Source organism: Aethina tumida, chromosome 7 (assembly GCF_024364675.1).
Source record: "Aethina tumida isolate Nest 87 chromosome 7, icAetTumi1.1, whole genome shotgun sequence".
Taxonomy (NCBI): domain Eukaryota; kingdom Metazoa; phylum Arthropoda; class Insecta; order Coleoptera; family Nitidulidae; genus Aethina; species Aethina tumida.
Window position 1 is genome coordinate 15,549,970 of NC_065441.1, and position 21,759 is coordinate 15,571,728.

At 31.9% G+C, this 21,759-nt stretch overlaps 4 protein-coding genes across 5 annotated transcripts; 1 reads left to right on the forward strand and 3 right to left on the reverse strand.

Annotated features, from left to right (window-relative positions):
• Positions 1–235: 235 nt before the first annotated feature.
• Positions 236–7,895, reverse strand: LOC109598159 (patatin-like phospholipase domain-containing protein 2). Of its 2 annotated transcripts, XM_049969792.1 has the most exons (10): positions 7,632–7,895; positions 4,793–5,009; positions 4,092–4,296; positions 3,341–3,601; positions 2,729–2,904; positions 2,223–2,405; positions 1,901–2,058; positions 1,758–1,839; positions 1,081–1,397; positions 236–1,027 (listed from the first exon to the last, which is right to left on the reverse strand). In XM_049969792.1, exons 1-10 carry the CDS (start codon positions 7,789–7,791, stop codon positions 798–800), a joined length of 1,989 nt encoding a protein of 662 aa, XP_049825749.1. In that variant the 5' UTR covers positions 7,792–7,895; the 3' UTR covers positions 236–797. The 2 variants fall into 2 exon arrangements, with proteins under 2 accessions (XP_049825749.1, XP_019869560.1); XM_020014001.2 differs by lacking the exon at positions 2,223–2,405 and having other exon boundaries at positions 7,632–7,894.
• Positions 7,896–10,708: 2,813 nt separating this feature from the next.
• On the reverse strand, positions 10,709–13,336 carry LOC109598160 (lysoplasmalogenase-like protein TMEM86A). Its single transcript, XM_020014003.2, has 6 exons — positions 13,194–13,336; positions 12,559–12,728; positions 12,262–12,455; positions 11,732–11,847; positions 11,563–11,673; positions 10,709–11,176 (listed from the first exon to the last, which is right to left on the reverse strand). Exons 1-6 carry the CDS (start codon positions 13,218–13,220, stop codon positions 11,099–11,101), a joined length of 696 nt encoding a protein of 231 aa, XP_019869562.1. The 5' UTR covers positions 13,221–13,336; the 3' UTR covers positions 10,709–11,098.
• A 394-nt stretch (positions 13,337–13,730) lies between these two features.
• Positions 13,731–16,212, forward strand: LOC109598161 (transmembrane protein 184C). Its single transcript, XM_020014004.2, has 8 exons — positions 13,731–14,272; positions 14,534–14,570; positions 14,626–14,828; positions 14,886–14,960; positions 15,011–15,217; positions 15,270–15,366; positions 15,419–15,593; positions 15,654–16,212. The coding sequence occupies exons 1-8, from the start codon at positions 14,010–14,012 to the stop codon at positions 15,863–15,865; spliced, it is 1,269 nt and encodes a 422-aa protein (XP_019869563.1). The 5' UTR covers positions 13,731–14,009; the 3' UTR covers positions 15,866–16,212.
• Positions 16,213–16,291: 79 nt separating this feature from the next.
• On the reverse strand, positions 16,292–21,654 carry LOC109598186 (transient receptor potential protein). Its single transcript, XM_049969525.1, has 20 exons — positions 21,451–21,654; positions 21,201–21,345; positions 21,055–21,150; positions 20,863–21,005; positions 20,611–20,812; positions 20,385–20,555; positions 20,099–20,333; positions 19,895–20,047; positions 19,696–19,841; positions 19,531–19,640; positions 18,935–19,068; positions 18,762–18,885; positions 18,516–18,711; positions 18,292–18,456; positions 18,012–18,234; positions 17,629–17,958; positions 17,421–17,573; positions 17,173–17,276; positions 16,770–16,860; positions 16,292–16,673 (listed from the first exon to the last, which is right to left on the reverse strand). Exons 1-20 carry the CDS (start codon positions 21,606–21,608, stop codon positions 16,510–16,512), a joined length of 3,243 nt encoding a protein of 1,080 aa, XP_049825482.1. The 5' UTR covers positions 21,609–21,654; the 3' UTR covers positions 16,292–16,509.
• Between the last annotated feature and the right edge of the window lie 105 nt (positions 21,655–21,759).

A 21,759-nucleotide genomic window follows, 5' to 3' on the forward strand; every position in this document is an offset into this window, starting at 1 on the left:
TACGTCGATTAGTTAGTATACAGCGTTGCTTAAACCAACATTTTACTCCTTTTTATTACCATTTTGAATTTAAATTGTAAGACGAAAATATAAATTCTAATACAAATAAATGTAATAACTGAATCGCCTTAGTAAAGAAATAAGTGTTTGTAAAGTTGAAGACTAATTCTCATTCAATAACTACTTACAGCAACTTTTTACTATTTTTCGTAGGTTTGATAAATAATAAACACAGTTAAATTTCAAATAAATATAATAATAAATAACATACTTTTATATAACAAATCACCTTGATTAGGAAATATTATAGATATAAATAAAATGTTCGTCAGTTAAATATATAATAAACTTAATAGATTACACAATTTGTTATTCTAATTAATAATACTTAATATAAAAATATATCATTTTTCTCTATTTACAAATAACTACAGGGAATATCACATTCTATGGATATCACTTAGAACTTAAGTAACAGATCAGAAAATTTACTTTTATTAAAACTACCAGTGTAAGTACTGGAAAATAAAATAAAAATGCAAGTAAATTTTCCAATTGACTATAAAATAAAATATTAGTCACAGCGCATAATGTTTCTAGTACAGAATGTTTTTAAATTTAAACATAAAATGTTTTTTTTTCAGAAAAAAAAAAACAATGTTTTAAAAAATATTATGTAAGATTATTTACAACTAACTAAAATAATTGATTTTTCAACAAAAATCATTACCAGTTGCCCTTTTATATCATAGCTTTCATCACAGTATCAGTTTCAAGTTGTCCCTATATAAAGACCATCACGGATCGATTTCATCAAAAGTGAATGTGGGAATTTTATAATTCCTGTAATAATCCGAAATGTTCGCCTGTTCGGACTCCGGTTTCAAATCGTCGGACGAATTTTGCGCGTGCAAATAGTCGTCCGGTTCTTCCACTTTACAAGTGGCCGTCCATTCGGATTCTGGATCCGAGAACATGTTACAAGCGTCGCCTTCCAGAACATCTTCCAGGGAATATTGAGAGTCCACTGTAAAAATAACGTGTTATTGAAAGTAAATCTGGTATGATATTGCAACTTACGATCATCAGCATGTTCACAGAAAGAAGAGTCGTCCCATTCGTCGTCGAACTGGAGGCCGTTGTTCAAGTGTTTCTCCTCTTTGGTTTGAACTATTGGAGATTCTGCGTCTGTTAGGTCGAAAATTTCTGTCACCTTTACTTTATTATTTTCATCCAAATAGTAATAAGCCATGATTGTGTCTTGTTGCGAGGTAATTTGTAAAATGTGTTCGAATGTGTCATTGTCCATTGTGTCGGTTTTGCTGATGGTCAAACTCGGTTTCCTTTGGAGCATGTTCTTTATCTTCCTTTGTGGGCTTTGTGTTAACGGCAAGTCACTGCAAAAAACATCGATTTATTAATCTTCTTTGTTATGAGGCACATGATAGAAAATGAAATTCCGTTTTCGCAACAAAGATATATCGAATACTGTTATCATAAAACAAGTTTGTTTGCGTTGGCGGTATTTGCTCTTTTGACTCTGTGTTTCCACCGCGATATAATAATAACGATTATTAATTCGTCTTATCGTTGTTTTTTGTTACATAAAGGTGGTTCAGATCGTCCGCAATGACTCATCACGAATAATACTCTGGACTTTGCAACGCCTTTGTTCCGTATCATGCATATGCCAAGTGTTCCATAAACCCCGGTATTATTTATAACTTTCGCATTAAAGTATCATTAATAATAATTACCTGTTGTCCAAGTTGAGGGTGAAGTTCAGATTCATCTTGTTCTCAGCGTTCAAGTCTTGGCAAGATTCAACATCGTATTTATCTAAAATGAAACATCAAAATCAATTAATAAATGTACGAAATTAGACTTTCGAATTACTTACTGGCACCGTATTCAGTGATGGCCAATTGGCAAGTAATTTTGGCGCTTAATTGCTGTCGTTTCTTATTCACTTTGTAGAGGACATGGCCCATTTGGTCCATGAAATATTTGCTGACCTCCCAGACGCCGTTTCCGAGTTGCGGTGCGGCCACCATCAATCTATAAATCCAATTGTATACGTCAGTGTGTTAACAAGATTAATTTTACACAAAGAGGTGAGCGGAAACCATTTTCTAGTTTATATATTAGCAAATTTAAAGTCAGTTTTAGAGTTAAAGCAACCAAAAACCCAAAAAAAAAAAAATAAAAATAATTGACATCACCTCTTGTCTACAACCAAATGTTCGCATGCAGAACGTGTGTACATAACCGGCATGCTGTCATGTATCCGATATTGAAGAGATCGTCTTTCCAATGATGTTCCGATTACATTCATGAACTCGAATTCAGTCACCTTTCTCAGTGCCACTCTCGGACCAGCTTTTATTGCCGGTATCACCCCAAGTCTAATATGTACAATGAAAACCGACATGTGTTTTTGTTAGTAAATGTATGCGACTTGGATAATTCAATAAATGAGAGATTTATTTTATAAGTTTTAATGGATTTAACTCAGTTATTGAACCAATTATTAATTTAACATAAAACAAACAAGGAGGTGGAGAACGAACAATGATTTTTACGGTTTTTTTTTCAAGTACAAAAACGAAACACAACAGGTTATCATTAGTGATGACACTGAACTTTGTACAACAATAAAAAGCACAATAAAACCTGTAATTTCCTACACGCTAATGTCTACATACGTAAATGCATGACAAAAACTTACTTGGTAAATGTGGCATAGACAATATCAACCGGCAATGTGTAGGGGAGGCTCAGTACAGACAATAGTTTCATCCCTCTGTGTTTGAAGACCCAGTTCAATAATCCTTTGTTAGCTGTATCTATTGCTTCTTGGAAAATGCTCAAGACTGTGTCAGGCATGTTTGAAACCAATGCTTCCTATAGACAAGAATTAAATTGAAGGCATAAGAATAAAATATCTAAATATTCATCTTATTTTATTTCAAAATAAAAGGTAAATATGTATGTTAATGAATTAAGAAATTATGCTAAAGAATTAATTTTCTTTTTTTATTAATACGCGAGATATTTTTTTTCTTCTATTATCCACCTTTCACTTCTATATCTTAAACTCTTTAGCCAATTAGATCATGCATCAGTGAATCATTTAAAAACATTTAAACATAATAACTAATTAATACTGCAATATCTTATCAAAGTTTTTAGGTAAATAAGCGAATGCGAACCATCTGGTCTCCAACATTTTAATTAAAAATTAATTGGCAAAAATAAGTTTGTTTCGTCTAGACACGAATAGTGCATATCGCAGAGCCGGAAAAGAACTCCAACCGTTACGTAACGATTAAAAACTCACTTGTCGATGCATTTTGCATTCGCTGCAATGCGGATCGTACACGCTGTGATCCTCGACCGTATCGGACACGACAAAGGTCGATTGGACGGCCAGACATCTCGTGCAATTGATCAGATTGTTCCTGTGCAGGAACCGCAGGGCATCGTCGAAGCCTTGCTTGCACATGTTAGAGAGTATCTCCGGCTGTGGCGGGAACAAGATGCGGAACAGCCTGTACATGTTGTATTTGGAGAGTTCGATGCTTGTGTTCGCAATGTTTATCTGGAAAAGGAAATTTTGATGTGTATTATTCAGTTAGTTTAAAATTAGTGGGTTGAATTTAAATCTTTATATAACGGGGCAACTTGTCAAGAACGGTTTCTCAAATTTCTAAGCCAATCAGAATAAAATTATGAGAGAGGGACACTTTTCAAACTTTTCCCATTTGATTGAGTTTAGTAAAGGACTTTAATTTTGGATAGTATTGAAATAATTTGTTAAACATTCTTTTGTAATTCTCTTATCCTAATAATTGCTTTTTCAAAACCCATATATTCGCTATATTTAATTGGAAAGGAAATATTAATGTGAATTATTCAATTAAGGTTGATGTAATTTAAAATCACGCCACACATTAATTGTCAGGGTTACTTAACAACGATAAAAACGGCTGCATTCACCGACTGTTACGTCCTGAAGTGATTCAATCCAATAAACAAACAAAGGAGACGCGTGGAAACCTTTGGCGACGATAAAAATACAATAAACTCACGTGGAAGAGTTGCGAACTGTCGTCTCGAGGACAAATGTCGCTTTCGCCGCAGAATGGGCTGACGGTAATTGTGTTTTCATCTAAAGTCGGTAAATTGTCGCTGCATCCTCCGTCCACATATCTGACACCCTTGAACTTGGGTGGGAAAATGCCAGAAAACAGTGGTATAAATGCTGACGCTAACAGTGCTTCGATCAGTTCCTCCCTGTCAACAAAAATTATTAATTATTCACATAAAGTATGGCCCATTTGAAAGAGAGACACCTCCATAAAATTTGTACCGCCTAACTTATTCATTAAAAGTTTATGGATAATGGAAAAAGATATTGATTTGAAATTTTTATAGAAATTATAACTACTTTTCTATTTTTTTTTTTCTTCAATGGTACACTCTGCATATTTTTGTTGTTAATTCTACATGTAACTGCAAGAAAAATAGCTATACTTTGACCTGTATCAAAACCCAATAGTTTTTGAGTTACTAATGTTTTTCCACAAATTTTGACATGTCGATGATCTAACTGAAATGTCTGTAAAGTCACTAATTTTGAGACTGGAAAGTTCCTTTTTGGCATGCACGTTAACCAAGAACCGTCTTATAAGAAACCATTATTGATTTTTCCAAATTATATTACTTAATTTTTAAACTGTCACAGCTTCATAAGCCAATAAAATCATTACAACTAATTAGTCTTCATTACCTGGAGTCAAAATGGGAGACAATGACGTTTTTGCCATCGTACCACCGGGTGAGAGAGACGTGGAGCTTGCCGTTGACGCGATGGTGAGCGTCCTCCGGCAGGAACTTCTCCAACCCATCCCTGAGCAGATTGTGCACGTTGAACGTAGGGTTGAACGGACCGAGGGATTTTTTGCGTGCCTCGATCGCCACGCTCAGTATATTACTCGTCACATCACCTAGAAACAAACAGTTAATTTGATTAATCGATTTTATCTCTGGAAAAATATTTACATACAATAATATTTGATCACTTCCTTGTGTTTATCGCAAATCAAACATATTATAATGCATGTGAAAAACAAACAGTAAATCATGTAGATCTTAGTAAACTTTTGCACAGTTTTCGGAAGATTTGCAAAATGTGTTGTTGTACGCTATTGTAAATATTTTTGTTGGATTTTATATCTTCCTAGTATAAATCTGGTTTAAATATTTATATGCGATAAGCGGTCACACTTCTGAATTAAGTTTTTAAAAAATTAACAATATTATGCTTGTATACGATACGTTATCTGTGATTTTAAATAGTTTCTTGAATTAACATTTACAATTTTATTTAATACTGTGAAAGTCCACATCAACATTTACACAACTGTTTGTTAAACAAGGCTTGTGCGGTAATATTCTTTTCGAAAAGTACATCAAAACAAAAGTTAAAGTTGTGGATTTTTTTCAACAATTAGCAACACATGTCGATGATTGTAAACATGTTGACAAAAGTTATCGAATAATTCTGCGTATGCTCTTTATAAAGAGTCGTAAATAACCGTTGTTCATTCCAATTGTTATCATTTAAATTCGCACGGCGCAAAATTAAGCTACGAAAACAATTTTTTGTCAGTAAGTCGCAGTTTTTTCTTCGCGACCTTTGGCTTCGATAAAAAATTTAAATAAAACACGAACTTGAACAAAAGAAATTACATGAAAACTTCAATAACTTATATCGAAGGTTCGTGACCCATTAAGATAAAGTCGAGGATCATCTACGAACCGAAATCCATAAACAACTCCCGTGAAACTCAGCAACAATTAATTGTGTAAGGTCAATATTAATTAATTGCCACCGATAAAAATTCGCAAGTTTAAGCATTGGAAAGAAACCTTTTCTCTTAATCGCAGGAAACATAACGGTACAGTTTACGAAACGTAATGGTACATGTTATTGGAATGTGTGCCGACAAGAATCAAACACTTTCGTCGACGTCTTGTAACAGTTCACGTTTCGAACGGAACTCGATGTACAGATAAATAAACACAATAAAGGGGGGGAGGCGAAGCAAGTTGGGACATGACTGTACAGGTACTGTGCAGAGGTCCATAAATGTTATTTTTTGTCGAGAACAGGTAGTTATTTCAGATTAATCTCTTTTTGAATGCCGTAAGTCATTAGGTGGTTTCCTCTTTCAATTATCATCTACAGGTGTTCAAAGAAAAAATTAAAATGACACGTTTTATTATTATAAAAAAGACAATTTTGATATCGAAAATGGGTGAATTTTTAAATGAACGTCACGATTACTAATTGCATGTGTATAAAAGGTAGATAAGATAAATTATAATTAAGGACAAAACGTTTTTTATGCATATAATGAGATAAAAATTGCAAACTTTGACCAATATAAATTATAACAAAAGTTCAATTTAAATAAATACATTTTAGTCAATGTTAAGTGGGTACTGAAAACTAATATTTCGATTAAATATTTTTCTAAATATAACCAGCTTAAATATAACACAATTTTTATAACAATAATTACAAATAAAATCAAAAAGAAAAGGATGAAATATGAACGTACCCAAAAAACAAGAAACAGTTTCTTAGAAAGACTATTTTAAATGTCATTTTTTTAAAATTCCTTCTAGTTTTTAATTAAATTGGAGTTTTTCTGTTCTTATCAGATTAACATACAGTGTGGCCCATTTCGAAGCCGGACCCTCCAATAAAATTTATATTTTTTTTTCTAATTGTGACACTTTTTATTTCCATTGTAAAACATGAAACTATGTATTTGTAGAGTCAAAAATGGCACTAATTATCTTATTTTTAAGAATATTGGAACATTATCCTAATACATTTGAACCCAAATTTTATTTACTTTACACATCAATGTATTTATTGTATTTTTTTTGTTCGTGGGTATCTTTGTCAATTATTCTGTGGTAATTTGTAGTATATTTTTATTTGAGTATAGTTAACTAGTTTAATATTCCAATAATGTTAAAGATAAGATAATTTGTGCTATTTTTGACAGAGTATTTTATAGACTACTTGATTAAAAAATAAATTCAAAATAAATATGTAATTTTTTTTTATGAACTTGGGTTTTGGAGGTGGTCCTTAGATTTTCTATAAAAAAATTGTTAATATGATTCCTTCTATTTTCATACCTAAAAATTACCTTGTAGGTTTTTGTTTTGAGTCAAAAAAGTGAGATTTTGTGTACAAACTTTCATGCTTTACAATTGGCAAAAATACAAATTTTATGAGGGTGTCCCCATTTTAAAATGGGCCACACTGTATATGAATAAATGATATAAACTTATACATATATAAAATTGATTATTAATGTTTAAAAAAATCACACAAACAACCGTCAGATCTATTTCCAATATGATAAACACATCGAAGTTTAAACCCACATTGAACCTCGTTCATTAATAAAGTAACAGCTGATCGAAATCCCCCGGTTCAAAATAGTATCAAATTATAATTATCTGTTCCATAATAGTTGTGTCAAAGCCAAGGTCGTCATTAAATTTTGTAAGGATTCTAGACAAATTGCATTTTAACAACTTACCGAGCGACAGGTCGCATAACATAGCACTGGCCGCTATAGCGCCAATACTCGCGCCGCTAATTTTATTCAGCAACAAATGCGGCGCATATTTGCGAAAACACGACGCCACCCCGACGTGGTAGATGCCCAGGAATCCGCATCCGGCAAACGATAGATTCATATTACTATCTCTTTCAACTTCCGTAACAAGCACTGAAACGCACAATACGTCTATAACAATGTCAAATGCGAGAAATAAACAACACGACTCTTCCAGAGACTGCGACGAACTGCGGAAACCGGATAAAAAACATATCGGATAAAGCATGTGTTCGGTTGGTGGTGGGGAGTGAGGTGACGTCACGGCATCAATGACGATTGGCGTGGCGTAGTGGTGTGGTCTTCGGTCGGCCAATCGCGCGGCCGCATTTTGAATTTGAAGGTTCTAGTGTTTGTGTGACGTTTAACGTGCAACAACCCCAAAATTTGCAAATTATTAGGACTGATGTATTGATTTTAATGTGTCCCATTGGCGTTTATTGTTTCACATTCATTTTTTTCCATCCGATTTATTTTCGGTTCATATTTACTTTTGGAGAGTTAAAAAACGTCGATTAGTTCGTTTAACCTTGTAACACTATTCGTTAAGTGAGGTTAGGAATTCGGTCGCCAGGTAACTGGACTATAAATATAAATGTGACACACCCTCCTTGTTTCTTGTTTCTTATGGTATGGGTTCCTTTGGACTGTGAAATGTGTGAACTTCTCTTGCAATTTTCTGTTATAAATTTATTTGTGAATTTTTTAAACAATTTTATTATATTTTTCATTTATTAAAGTAATTTATTTTGTAGGTGGGGGAATTATATCTTTGATATGAATGTAAAAAATTACAGTTCCCAATATTCATAAAGCTAATAATAAAACACATTTAAATGCGATATTACAATGATTAAATATTAATAATAAAACTCGATATACTGAAATGTTTACTTTTAGAATTCAATCATAATTAAATTTATTGAACTTAAGCGTTTAAACAATGGAGATTAAATTATTTGAACTGCTTAACATTTTCAATAATAAAAACAGTAGGTCGAAATAATTGTTGATAAATATAATTGTATAATGTTAAGTCACTAGTGAATTATAATTTATAATCAATACTGTTAAACTGTACTGTAATTATTTTATGTTTATTCATGATATTACTCTTTTAAATCTAATTGATTAATTTTTTATACATAAATATATTATTAATTATCCAATTATTAAAATAATCTTATATTAATTTTATTTAAGTTATAGATTTGATAATCAAAGATTTTTGAACACCTTTCATTGGTGATAAACAAATAGTGTTGCCTATTAGAAATCGAAACACTCCCATATTATATATATTTTTTGACAAACATTTTTTCTGTTGTAAAGCATGTACTTATAGACAAAATGTCTCGTTTTTTGGCCCAAAATCAAAACATACAGGATAATTTTTTAGGCATGAAAATCATATATCTATCATATCTAATTACACCATTGTAGACAACTAACAATAATTGTGTTAATACGTACATTTTAGTGTACATAACTTATATATTTTATTATCTTAATTTAATTCTAATATTATAATATTAGACAAGATAAATATTTATATTACTAATAAATTTTAATATAAAATTATCATAATATATTTAATATAAAATTATCATATATAAATTTAAAATGTAAAAAAAAGATATTCTTGTAAATGTGTAGTTCTTTTTTTAATTTCATTATTAATATAATTTTGAAATGATTATATACAGTGTGGCTCATTTGAAAGCGGCCCACATAAAATTTTTATTTTTTGTCCGATTTTAACATAGTTTTTTCAATTGTAAAACATGAAAATATGTACTTGTAGACAAAATCTGACGTTTTTTGTCCCAAAACCAAAAGGTAATTAATTAGTCATGGAAAATCAAGCTAGAAAATCTAACTACACTACTGGATTAAGCACCTCTGAAATGGGTATATCAAATTATCAAATTTCATAAAAAAATTATGATTTTTTATACATAATATAAATTTTGAGGATGTCCCTCATTGAAATGGGCCACACACTATAAAAAGGTGAGACTCATCTGCTGAAAATGCATAAATGGAATTACAATAATTCTGTTTACCCGAACGATACAAAGAAACGATGACAAAACGGCATTGATGCCTCTAACTGACCCTTATCTATTGACGTTAGAATTATTGACCTCAAATTGACACAGATGCAAAGTGTTTATCGCTGTTTTCATGCCACGTTATCTGAATTTTTATCAGCTTTTATTATAAAATTGCGGGAATATTACCACGAAAGTCAACAAAGAAATCATTTCCGCAATTTAATTGATTTATATTTTATTGTGACGTGCAAACAAGAAAAATGTTTTATATCATCAATCAACTAAAAAACTATAACAAAAAGTTTAATTTTCCAAATAAGATCGCAGATAAAAACGGGAAAATAATTATAAAACAAATTTCAATGAATCTTGATTAAAAAAATTGTGACGTCAATTGTGGCACGTGTCGTTAAAAGTTAATACGATTTACAAACTTTGTTTATTGTTTGCGATATTTTGTGCGTATTTTTTGGGTTACATAATTTTGCTAAAAAAGATTATTTGAAATAAACAAACATTTGTTTTTCCTTGAGATGATTTACCGACTCTTTTTTGCATTCAATTTGAATAATTTATGATTTATCTGATACGGTTTATTTATAGGAGTTCGTTTCTAAGACCGATCGATTAATTCTAATATAAAGGTCAAGTTTTGCTAATAGAAACTTAGCTTATCAATATGCACGTGATAAAAGTTTTTTATTAGATGACAAACAAATCATATTAATAAGTTTTTGGGTAAACAAATAATCAGCAAAATATAATTTTTTTGTTTATTAATAAAATATTCCTTTAAGGAAACTTATTAAACATCATTAAAATTGGTTGATAAGCAACATTATGTTTGTTTATTTTTAGAATTATAATTTTTATTTGGATATATCAAAAGATAATAACGAAATAATTGCAGTAGTGTTAAAGGGTTAAAGAAAACTATTTCTACTTTTACAGTTTATATTTTATCTGAATTTAACACATCAGTTCATTTCTAAATACCTATTGATCACAGTCTCTAAACGTGCAGTCTAACAACGAATCAATTTTTGTAACATTTTGATTCATTATAATGTGGAAACAGGAAGACGATTATTTTCTCTTATTAACATTATTTAAATTCTAAATAGGCAGAAGTTCAATCAGTTGTTCATTGGCACAATATACTTTAATATATCGCAAATGTTTTTTCACTAAAATACTAAATAAAACTAACAGTAGTAAATATGTAATAAAATCATAAGAACCAGACTAGAGAGTATCTGTTGAGCCAAATATGAACCGCATATTTCTACTAATTAGAAATATAAGCGTAGCAGTACAGTAATTAAAGTAGGTTTAATTGGAAGATTTCGAATCGACTACACTCAGTGCGATCCCCAATTGGGCTGCGTAATATGTCGACATCACCAAAGCCTGAAAATAATAAATATACAAATATTTTAATTGTTATAATTTCAAAATTGTAAATTACCAAATTTTGTTATCTTAAATCTTATCTTAATCTTTATCGGTTAAATATTTTCGTATATTATTTTTTACGTTTAAACTAATAAACACTTAAATTAACTATTGTTTTTCGAAATAAAACTGTTCAATTAAGTGTTAATTATTTAGTTTGTCACAAGTTTGTTCTGGTATTTAATTATTTAGCTTAATAATCATCAAGAAATCAATGTTTTGCTCTTTGTAATTTATTAACTTAACGTTCTTAAAATAAACATTGGTTTTAAACAATGAGTTTTGTTTTTAAGTCTTAAAAATTGGCGTAATATTTGAAAACAAATTGAAAAAAGTGTTACCTGGGAATGCTCTACTTTAGAACTGAACATATCCAAACCCAAAATGAGATCAGAAAGAGCGAATAATATTGCTCCAAGGCAACTGCAAATACTGCTAAAAGTCCACTCGTTCTGAAACAACAAACATATTTTAATATTATCATTTATTAAAAATTCATTGATTTATTACTTCCAAAAATTGCGCCCTTGCTATGCCCCTCCAAACCATCACTGTAATTATCATGGTATAAATTGGTACTCCTACTTTCAAAACGCCCTCCAAACCGGGAATCAAAAGCGCCAAACCTAAAAATATTTTGGTGATAATGAAAACATAGAGTATTATATGTAGTATGTATAATTTATAAGTTGTTAAATAGTTAAAGTATTTAATTTGTTTAAAGCAATTGCATAATAGTTTATCAAAATAAGTGAGAACTCGTGCCGATAATAACTGGTGATTCTCTAATCATTTCTTTTGAATTTAAATCGAAGTTACATATGTACATTATTTTAATCATGAATCGATTTTGATTTAAAAGTAATGCATCATCAGCTCTTTTTTTATTTGAATCATTCATGAAACAAGTGTAATGCACGAGTAATGTCGGTTGTAATCGATCGAAATTGTGCAAGTTAAAGTGGTATTTGTACAATGTAATAAGACAAGTGGAAAAACACTGAAAATTGAAAATAAGTAAGGGTTCATGAATTTCTTACTTATAGCTGCCAAAACGCACAAAAATGCTCCGATTTTCATATTGAGGGGCCTAAATCCGAATGCCAAAACATAATAAACGTGTCCAACAGCAAATGATAACATCCCCGGTTCGAAATAGCCGGGCCAAATAAGACAGGCATCCCCGATGCTGCAGAAGAGGAGGCCGATCAGAATTCTTCTCGAATATTTATGTCTAAAACACAAATTGAATATTTCAGGAAACTTTTTTCATTCAATTTAACAAATATTCCATTACAAAATAGACAACACTAATAATTTTTGATGTTTTTTCTTACTGGTCGCCAAGGGAAAGGCCGTGAAGTAACACAAAGAGCATAAGACTCCAAATCGGTAGACACTTAATAACGGTGCTGAAAATTGACGGCTTTTCAGTCGATATAAACATAACAAAATAAATGGCAGTGGTTTTGAAGAATGGTACCAGTTTTGGTCCAACACTTTTAACCTGAAAAATAAAATAATATTCATTTATTGAAATTATAAAATACAAATAAAATAATAGTTAAGTTTTGGTCAATATTTAATAAAAAAAAATATTTCATAAACTGGTTGTTTAATTTTTATATTATATATTATTTACTCTAATATATAATTAAACAATATAATTTTGTAATGGATTAATCAATAATTTAGCAAAATTTATATTTTTTTAATGCAATTTTTACAATATTCAATTTTTTATATTAACGATTGATTCAAACGCGCATATAATTAATTAATTTATTACATGACCATAAATTAGACACGTACATCATGAAATAAGACCACCCCCACATAAAAAAATATTCGGGTCGTTCAACAAATAAACAGACAAACAACAGATATGGTACAGGTCATAAACAAAGAGATCGTGATTTAAAAATAAAAGGCTATCGATCTCCGTCAATTAACAGAGCCGCGATCTACTTACGACTTCTGTCACCGAAATCATGTTCATTTCGGTTTATTCGCTTGCACAAACACGGTCTTCGCCGTCAAAATCAGCTGTCGGCATGTAAACAATGCGAAGACCAAAACGATAAGCGAACAACGCGCAGTTCGACTTTTAAATAAAAGAGCAAAACATTATTTCGATTTCGAATACGCATGCTCTGTTACTCTGATTATCAAATTCAACCACTGTTTCCGATTTGGCTGGATAAAATTGCTGGAATTACGCACTTGAACATTATTATTTTCTTGTTATTGTTTTAATTCAATTCGTGCACAGGGTCAATTTGGCTGTTAACATATTCTAGGAAGTTTTAGTTGCTATTATTATTGAATAATTGTAGCGCTTTACACCGTTTAATAGCATGGTTAATAATATTTAATTATGGTTGATAAAAAGACAATTAAATATTCCGCATTTATTAACTTAGGCAACCCACTTCATAGTTGAGGATCATTTGAGTTGCATAACTCGAGAACATACAAGTGTGGCGACAACTGATGGCCGACTAAGAAAGTAAATAAAACTGGAATTAAATGAATAATTTCATAATAAAACTATAATTTGAAGTACGTGTAATAAAATAAATCAATTAGTTTTGGAAATTCATATAAATTCTCATGTGCTTCGTGCGGCCAAACTACGAATTAAGAACCCATCTCAAGTTGATCCCGCTTCTGTTTACACCTATCAGTTTGACACCGATCAGCTGTTTTTGTGTGATTACCCCGATTGCCAGTGGAACAATGTTTTGATCAAACCACGCCAAACCCGAATTATGTGCAACAGGAAATCATGTGTTTGGAAGCCGTTTTAACGTGCCTCTCGCGATGGAGACTGTGGATCAGGCCGTTGGCGATTTTATGTTATGCGATCGCCGCCTTAGTTTTCGTGCCGTTGTTCCTTGTGCGATCGCTGGAGGACGGTTTCAACAAGCACGACCAGGAAATATTGGTCGCCGGGATTTTCGTTTGGGTCGCCATTCCGATTTCCCTATGGGAAATCATTCAACATGTCATTCATTACACTCAGCCCAAGCTGCAAAAACATGTTATCAGGTGAGAATAATTGAGTTTTCAAGTGTTAAAATATTGATAAATTGATTATTTAGTTTATAAATACTCATTGTTTACGTTTATTTTATATTGACTTCTTGTAAGTTCTGATAACATTTATATCAACAGTTAATTATAGCACAAGTATTTTTTATTTAAATAACGTAAAGTATATAATTATAATGTAAACTAAATATTTATATTATTTCATTTAAAAAAATAAGCCAAGCTTTATTCTATGCTTATATTATAATTTATTTACAGAGTTTTGTGGATGGTTCCAATATACGCAATTAACGCAGTAAGTAAAAGTCATGGAAAATTAAATTAAAATTCTGGACATAATAAATTTTTAGTGGTTGGGTCTGATTTATCCTAAACAGTCAGTTTATGTGGACAGTATAAGAGAATGTTATGAAGCTTATGTGATTTATAATTTCATGAGATATTTACTGAACTACCTCAACATGGAAATGGATTTGGAGGCGAGTTTAGAACTCAAACCTCAAGTCAAACACATTTTTCCATTGTGTTGTTTGCCTGATTGGGAAATGGGAAGGTACAAAATATATAATCGTTTATTATTTCCGATTTATTTTTGTGTTATATTTTAAAGGGAGTTTGTCCATATTTGCAAACATGGAATTCTACAGTACACAGTTGTCAGACCACTCACGACAGCTATATCATTGTAAGAACTTGCATAAAATAATCAATACATTTTACTTAGTTTATTTTTAGTATTTGTAAAACACTGGATGTTTACGGAGACGGACAATTTAAAGGGAACGTCGCTTTTCCGTATTTAATAGCTGTGAACAATTTATCCCAGTTCGTCGCCATGTATTGTTTAGTTATGTTCTACAAAGCCAATTTGGCCGAATTGAGACCTATGAAACCTTTACCCAAATTTTTATGTATTAAAGCCGTGGTTTTCTTCTCATTTTTGTAAGATTACGATTTCAAAATCATTCATTTTATGTTAATTGGGATTTTTTAGCCAAGGAGTTATAATCGATTTTATGGTTTATTCCGGAATTATTAGTCCCAGTACTCATACAACAGATGATGGTCTAAGTCTATCTACTAGACTACAAGTAATTAATTACGAAAATTCTTTTATTTGTGTTGCATTGTTGTTATTTTTAGGATTTTCTAATTTGTATTGAAATGTGTTTGGCGGCGATCGCTCACCATTACAGTTTTTCATACGAACCTTACGCAAGACCCGATTACACAAACCAGAACTGTTGTCAGGCGTTTTTGGCGATGTGGGACGTGAGCGACGTTCAAAGAGACATTTCCGAACATATAGGAATAGTCAGTAAGTACTTTTCATCTTACTTCTTAACAAATTATACAATAATTATTTCTTCATCCACAGGTAGTTCAATAAGTAGAAGGATCCGTGGTAGAAGCATGTATTCAATACCGAGGGGCAATGACGAATATTCGAACCTGGTTTCGCCTAGAGCCGCGATGAGTATGCCGGATCCTGGATTTTATCAAAACGACTGTGACGAACTGATTGTCAATTATGGAACGGTCAATCCCAAACAACAAACCAAAGCACAAAATCCCCGGGTCGAAGATTGAGATGAAATTGGAAAAAATCAGCTTCTCACTGTGAATCTCTTTGATTTGGGTGCGATAAATTCAATATCAAATTATAAAATAGTCGATTGGAAGTGATAATTAAGAGCACTAGTCATAGTATATATATATAGATGACATTTGTCTGTTCACAGGAAGTTATATATAATATTTGTTTTAGTACTTTTAAGTACTTATAATGTATATACATTTATTGTATCTTTTTGTATTTTTATATATATATACATATTTTATTTTTTAAAGTTCATTATATTTTAAGGATATGTGTATATATTTAGTTTATTATAGTTGTAGGAACTAAAATATATAATAAAGGCTTGTTATTTTTTATAAAAGTGTCTCATTTGCCTCACATAATAGGGTACTTTATTAAAAAAATATTATTTAAAGAACATTTTATTGAAACTACAAAGTGTATTGTTTATAAATCGGGCACCTAAACTATTAAATGTCAAAGAATAACATTCAAAATTGTTTTACGAGCGTATGACTCTGAAAAACTAAATAAACAAATAAAAGCTAGTTCATATATTAAAATTTACTGGTAATATCTCATATTTCCTTCTAAAAATACTAACTATGTTAAGTACATATATTTTAGGCGTTTATATATACAGTTTTTTTTGTTAAATCCATTCAGGCTGGTATTGTCCATATTTTTTTGGTACACGTTTCGGCGCAGGAATTTCTTCAGGGGGTTCCTCTTTTATTTCTGTATGTTCTTCAATTTTTTCGAAGATTTCTGGTTCGCTAATTTCCACTGGAATCGGAGTCAAACATGGAACGCTGTCTGCGATTTAATAAAACAGATAACAATTGTAATAAAACAGATGTAACATAATATCAATATAAACATATCTTTTTAATTAATTAAAAAAAGATTTACCTTCGGATGGTACGATAGATTTGTCATCCTCCGGGACAGGCGACAAACACGAAAGAATTGGTTCGGTAGAAGAACTGTGTCCTTCCAGTGCCTAAGCAAATAAACATTACGCTATTTTAAATTTAGAATCACTTTTAATATATATTTATATTAGTTGGAAACATTTGCAGGGACATCAGTTCGATATTACGAGCGGTTCGGTGTGTTTTCATTGAAAATATGGTATGAAAATTTGTAATATTCCGTCATGCTTTAAATAAATTTAATTTATAACAATACATTTTTATAATTCAATTTTATTAGTGAAATTAATAATTTAATGACATTAAAATTGCAAAATATTAAATTTTGAATCCGACAAAAATATTCTTATAAAATTACTAAGCTTTCAAAATTTACTTGCCTTATAATCAAAACAATCTGATGACGGTGATTCGAGTTCCACGGATTCCACCGGTTTCACTGGTTCCATTGATTTTTCTGTAGTTTCTATTTCTGGTGAATCAGCTGAAAATAAATTATTAAAAGTGCGATTTTGTTCAGATGCGAGGTGTTGGATTAAGGAGAAGAAGGAGGTATATGGTACGTATACATTTTTATACTATTTATTAAATGACGTAGTTTAGTATCAACCAAAAAATTGATATTTACTCTTTTGAGCATCCAGATTTAACGAGACAGCTTCTTGCATTTTCTCCTCTTCTTCACCTTCTTTAATATAATCTTCGTGCAACTTCTTCGTCATAAATTTGGCGTAGGCTACTCTGGCGCCACGTGGAACCTCCGACAATTTCGGATTGTACTCTAAAAAAACCAATTAGTATAGATCTTAAATTTAATAAAATAACATTTTAATTACCCAAGAGTTTATTGTCGTCGAGATTAACCGGAGTCTGAACGTTCGTCAGAATGTGATCTCTTAAACTTTGCCTCCTCAATATGTGAAGATCCGCTTCCTGTTTGGTTCCAATCGGATCGTTTTTCAGCGAGTTCTTGCGCACTAAAGCGTTCCAATCCTTCTTTTTGGGTTTAAGGGTGGTTTTTCTGCCAATGACTTTGGCGATGTGGCCGAAAACGCTTTGCGGTTCGGTCGCACCCAATTTCAAGTCCGAGAAGAGATTTTCCACTATTCCTATGTGGAAATCTTTTAATATTCTCCGTTCCATTTCTTTACCCTTCTTACCGGAAACTTTAAAACAAGGAATAAAACATTAAATTAAATAAAGGTGCAGGAAAAATCACCTTGACATTCGCTTAAATCGATTTGAGGTGTTTTCATGCCGTTATTGTGAAGGATATGAATCAACTCGTATCGTAAACTCGAAATGTCTTGTCGTATTTCCATTACGTCGTCTTCAGTTACTCCATAATCGTCCCGTTTTCTTTGTTCGGCCGTCACGTATCTTCTGACGAGCAGTTTCATCACAGTTTCATGACGTTCTCTCGCTTGCTCTTTGGATTTATCCTGTATAACCAACGGTAAACATTTTTAAACTAACTGTGGCACACATTTTTTATTTACCCTGAAGCTTTTGGTCTCGTGGGGTTTTTTGTTCACGCCGATTGATCTTAGGAAGACTTTGGGAGGTGGTATTATGTTAAACGGTGGTGGTAATGTGTCTCCGTCGTCAAAGTAACTTATCCACAGGCGACTTCTTGCAAACTTCCATTCGGTGTCAGATCTTTCCTTAAATGTGAACAAAGCATGGAGTTGTTCATTTTAGGGGAGATTTTCAATTTTCTTACTGATATAATTTGATAAGAGTTGGACATCATAGCAATGAGCATGTTGAGTAAAACAATAACGTTGATTACTGAATATGATCCGAACATTAACAAAGCCCAAAATCTGGTGAAGCCTTTTATTCCAGTCAGTTCAAAAGACACCAAGTCCACAAGGCCAAAACTTGCCCAAAACAACGATTGAGACGTTTCAAATAAACTGCAATAAAATAATTAATCGATTATTTATATTAACTAAACATATTTTACTTTGCGTATCTCCTCCAAATAGTGCAAGCTTTATCATTGTTATCAAAATCCGGTAAACCGTTCGGCAAATTGTAACATTTGTTCTTTTCCAATTCTGCGTAGTACCACAGTAGTTGATTCAAACCTAAATTATATACGTTTGTATGTTGATAATGGGTGTTGTGCACACTTACCACAACCGAACGCAAATAACACTAACGAGTAAATAAAGAAAAACTTGACGATGTCGATAATCATTCGGCCGAGGGATATTTGTAGTGGTCCCAAGTGGGGGTTTACGCTGAATATGTGAACCAGTTTCAAAAAGCTAAAACGAACATTTGTTAAATGTAAGTACATTAACTATCAAGTTGTAATTAAATTCTTGAGCTGAAAATGATAATTAATCACACTGGATGGTAACATAAATAATTACATTTATAAGAGATTATTAAATTAAAAAGGAATGAATATATTTTTATTCGCTGCTCCTTTTCAGTCCTTCAGTTTAGTTTCCGTAGTTATACTTTTTCAGAGGGGATTTTATTAATTGGTTACACACCCTCGCTGTGTCGTTAACAAACATTTGTCATACGTCGACCTGGTTGGAACACAAATACTTAAATAACATCATTTTTCCTCATTTTTAGTCAGTGTATCGACGTGACAATCTGCATTGGTAAGACATTTTATGTATGACAGGTTTATTTATGCAAAATATTATTTTTACATACGCTAATTTCATATTTGTTGTTTCCATTGTATTATTTTAAATAATTTTAATACTTGCCTGAAAATCATACCAGCAGCAAAAGCACCTTCAGATATCAACATTGGTTCAAAAGAGTCCCACATTTCTCTTGGATAATAGGGATCTTTATTCCTAAAATACTCATCACTCTAAAAATAAAAAAATATTTTTAATAAATAATTTGTTTTGTAAAAAGTATTTTACCCATGTTAAAAACCAAGAAACGGTCCTCAGTGCAAACCATAAAACATAAAACATATTAGTTATAAAATCTACAATATTCCACAGATCAGAAATGTACTCTTCCAGACCTTCAGTCCAAAGGGCTCTAATTTCGTGCCAAACCAAACCTAGATTATCACAAAATTATAGTTTTTATTATTATAATCGTTTTTGAAATTACCTATTACATAAATTATCACCCCACATTCAGCAATTCCGAAAAACGCCCCTCGTTCTTTTCGTTTCCATTCTTTCACCATATCTTGCACCCATTCTGTCCCAAATAATTCCAAAGCCAATATTTCTATTCGTTGTGAAGCAGCACCCAACAACACTAAAAAAGACATTTTTATTGTCGAAAATAGGAATAATCATCAATAAGCACTTAAGAAGAAAGCGTAAGACATTGAATGGCAAATGAACTTCACGAATGGTTTTTTCATAAATAATCCCATCTTGGATGTCGGTGCCAGCATATAAATTGAGCAATACACCGGAAACATCACTCCCAATTTAACAACCGATATTAACTGTGACGCCATGTTTTTCCTTCTGAATCCTGGTAAACCTTCGTACCAAATCGCTGCTAAAAGTTGTTGGACGCTTGGATGAGCTATGAACTGGAACATTTTTTTAGTAAAATATATAGATCACTAAACATAAGTGTTTACTTGTTTCTGTTTGTATTTAATGGCGAGTTTCAGTCTGCCAAGGGTTTGTCGTTCACCAGGATGCCAAATATCTCCTTCAGGATCATAATTTAATATAATTTCCAATTCGTACGATGTTCTAGAATGGTCTACTAAAGCAGTGGCGAAATTTTGTACCACCTCTTTCATCTCCTAAAACTCCAAAGTTCAGTCACTAAATTATTAACAACAGAATGCAAGATCTGACGTTGTATTCGGCTCTGAATTCAGTTTCAAGTCTGCTGAGCCTTCTAAGATCTCTCGACAGTTCGAAAGCGGTCAGAAGCGGATCACTAGAAGATAAAGCAATGAGTGATGGAGCTGTTAAAGCCTTGTAAGCGTTGATTCTTGCTTGTGAATGGCGTAGGGAGTCTTGGCAGTTGCTGTGCACACATTCATCACAGCCACATCTATCAAACTTGAAATTAGAAACATTAATTGGGGATGCTAATTTTACTACCTAACGTCATGAGGCATTGGCAAAGTAGCACCTCGATCCAACAGGATTTTTATGATCTCGTAATTGTTTCTGTGTGCCGCTAATATCAATGGAGTTATGTCAGCTGTGAATGCTGATGATGATCTGTCTACTTTCTCCCAACTCTAAAACAAAACTGTCAGGATCTATTGTAACCAAACCGTCTTTTCTTACGTATGGTTGACCTGGAACGAAGTTTTCTTCCTCCCATTGTAGAAGAACTTCCACAGCTTCGACGTACTCTTCTTTGATGGCGTGTAACAATCCATCCTGAAATGTTTAATTTGTATTCTCATCATGTTTAGGGAAACTAATTTAACCTTCACTTCGATGTTTTCTTCGAGCAATAATTTAATAAGGTCGATATTTTCGTTTTCAATAGCGGAAACTAAAGCGGACCTGTTTAGTGGATCGACGCAATTAATGTCGAATTCGTCTGGTACGTCTCTGTATCTATTAATTATCCTAAAAATAAACAAAACACACACAATTTTTTCTGTTTATTATTTTAAGAATTATATTTCTGGAATATAAATAAAAAGTTCAAATTTGTGTTGAATAAACGCAAACCTTTTGACGGTGGGACAGTCTCCACGTTCGGCTGACAGTAAAAAAGTTTTTTCGATCTGCGACAAAGGCCTATCAAGTGGATCGTTAGAGCGACTTCTTGGATCGACGTCATCGACACTATTTGAAATTAATTGCTGTTTAGATTGGGTCAGCTTCATTATCAAAATTGACCTGCACTTCACAAATTGTCAAAGGACACCAATACGGTAAAAGGGTGGTAAAAAATGAGTGCCGGTAGCATGAAGACCCATAAACGGTGCATCGATTTATTTGTTATTAATTTAATTAAACTAGTCGAGAACCCAAGGC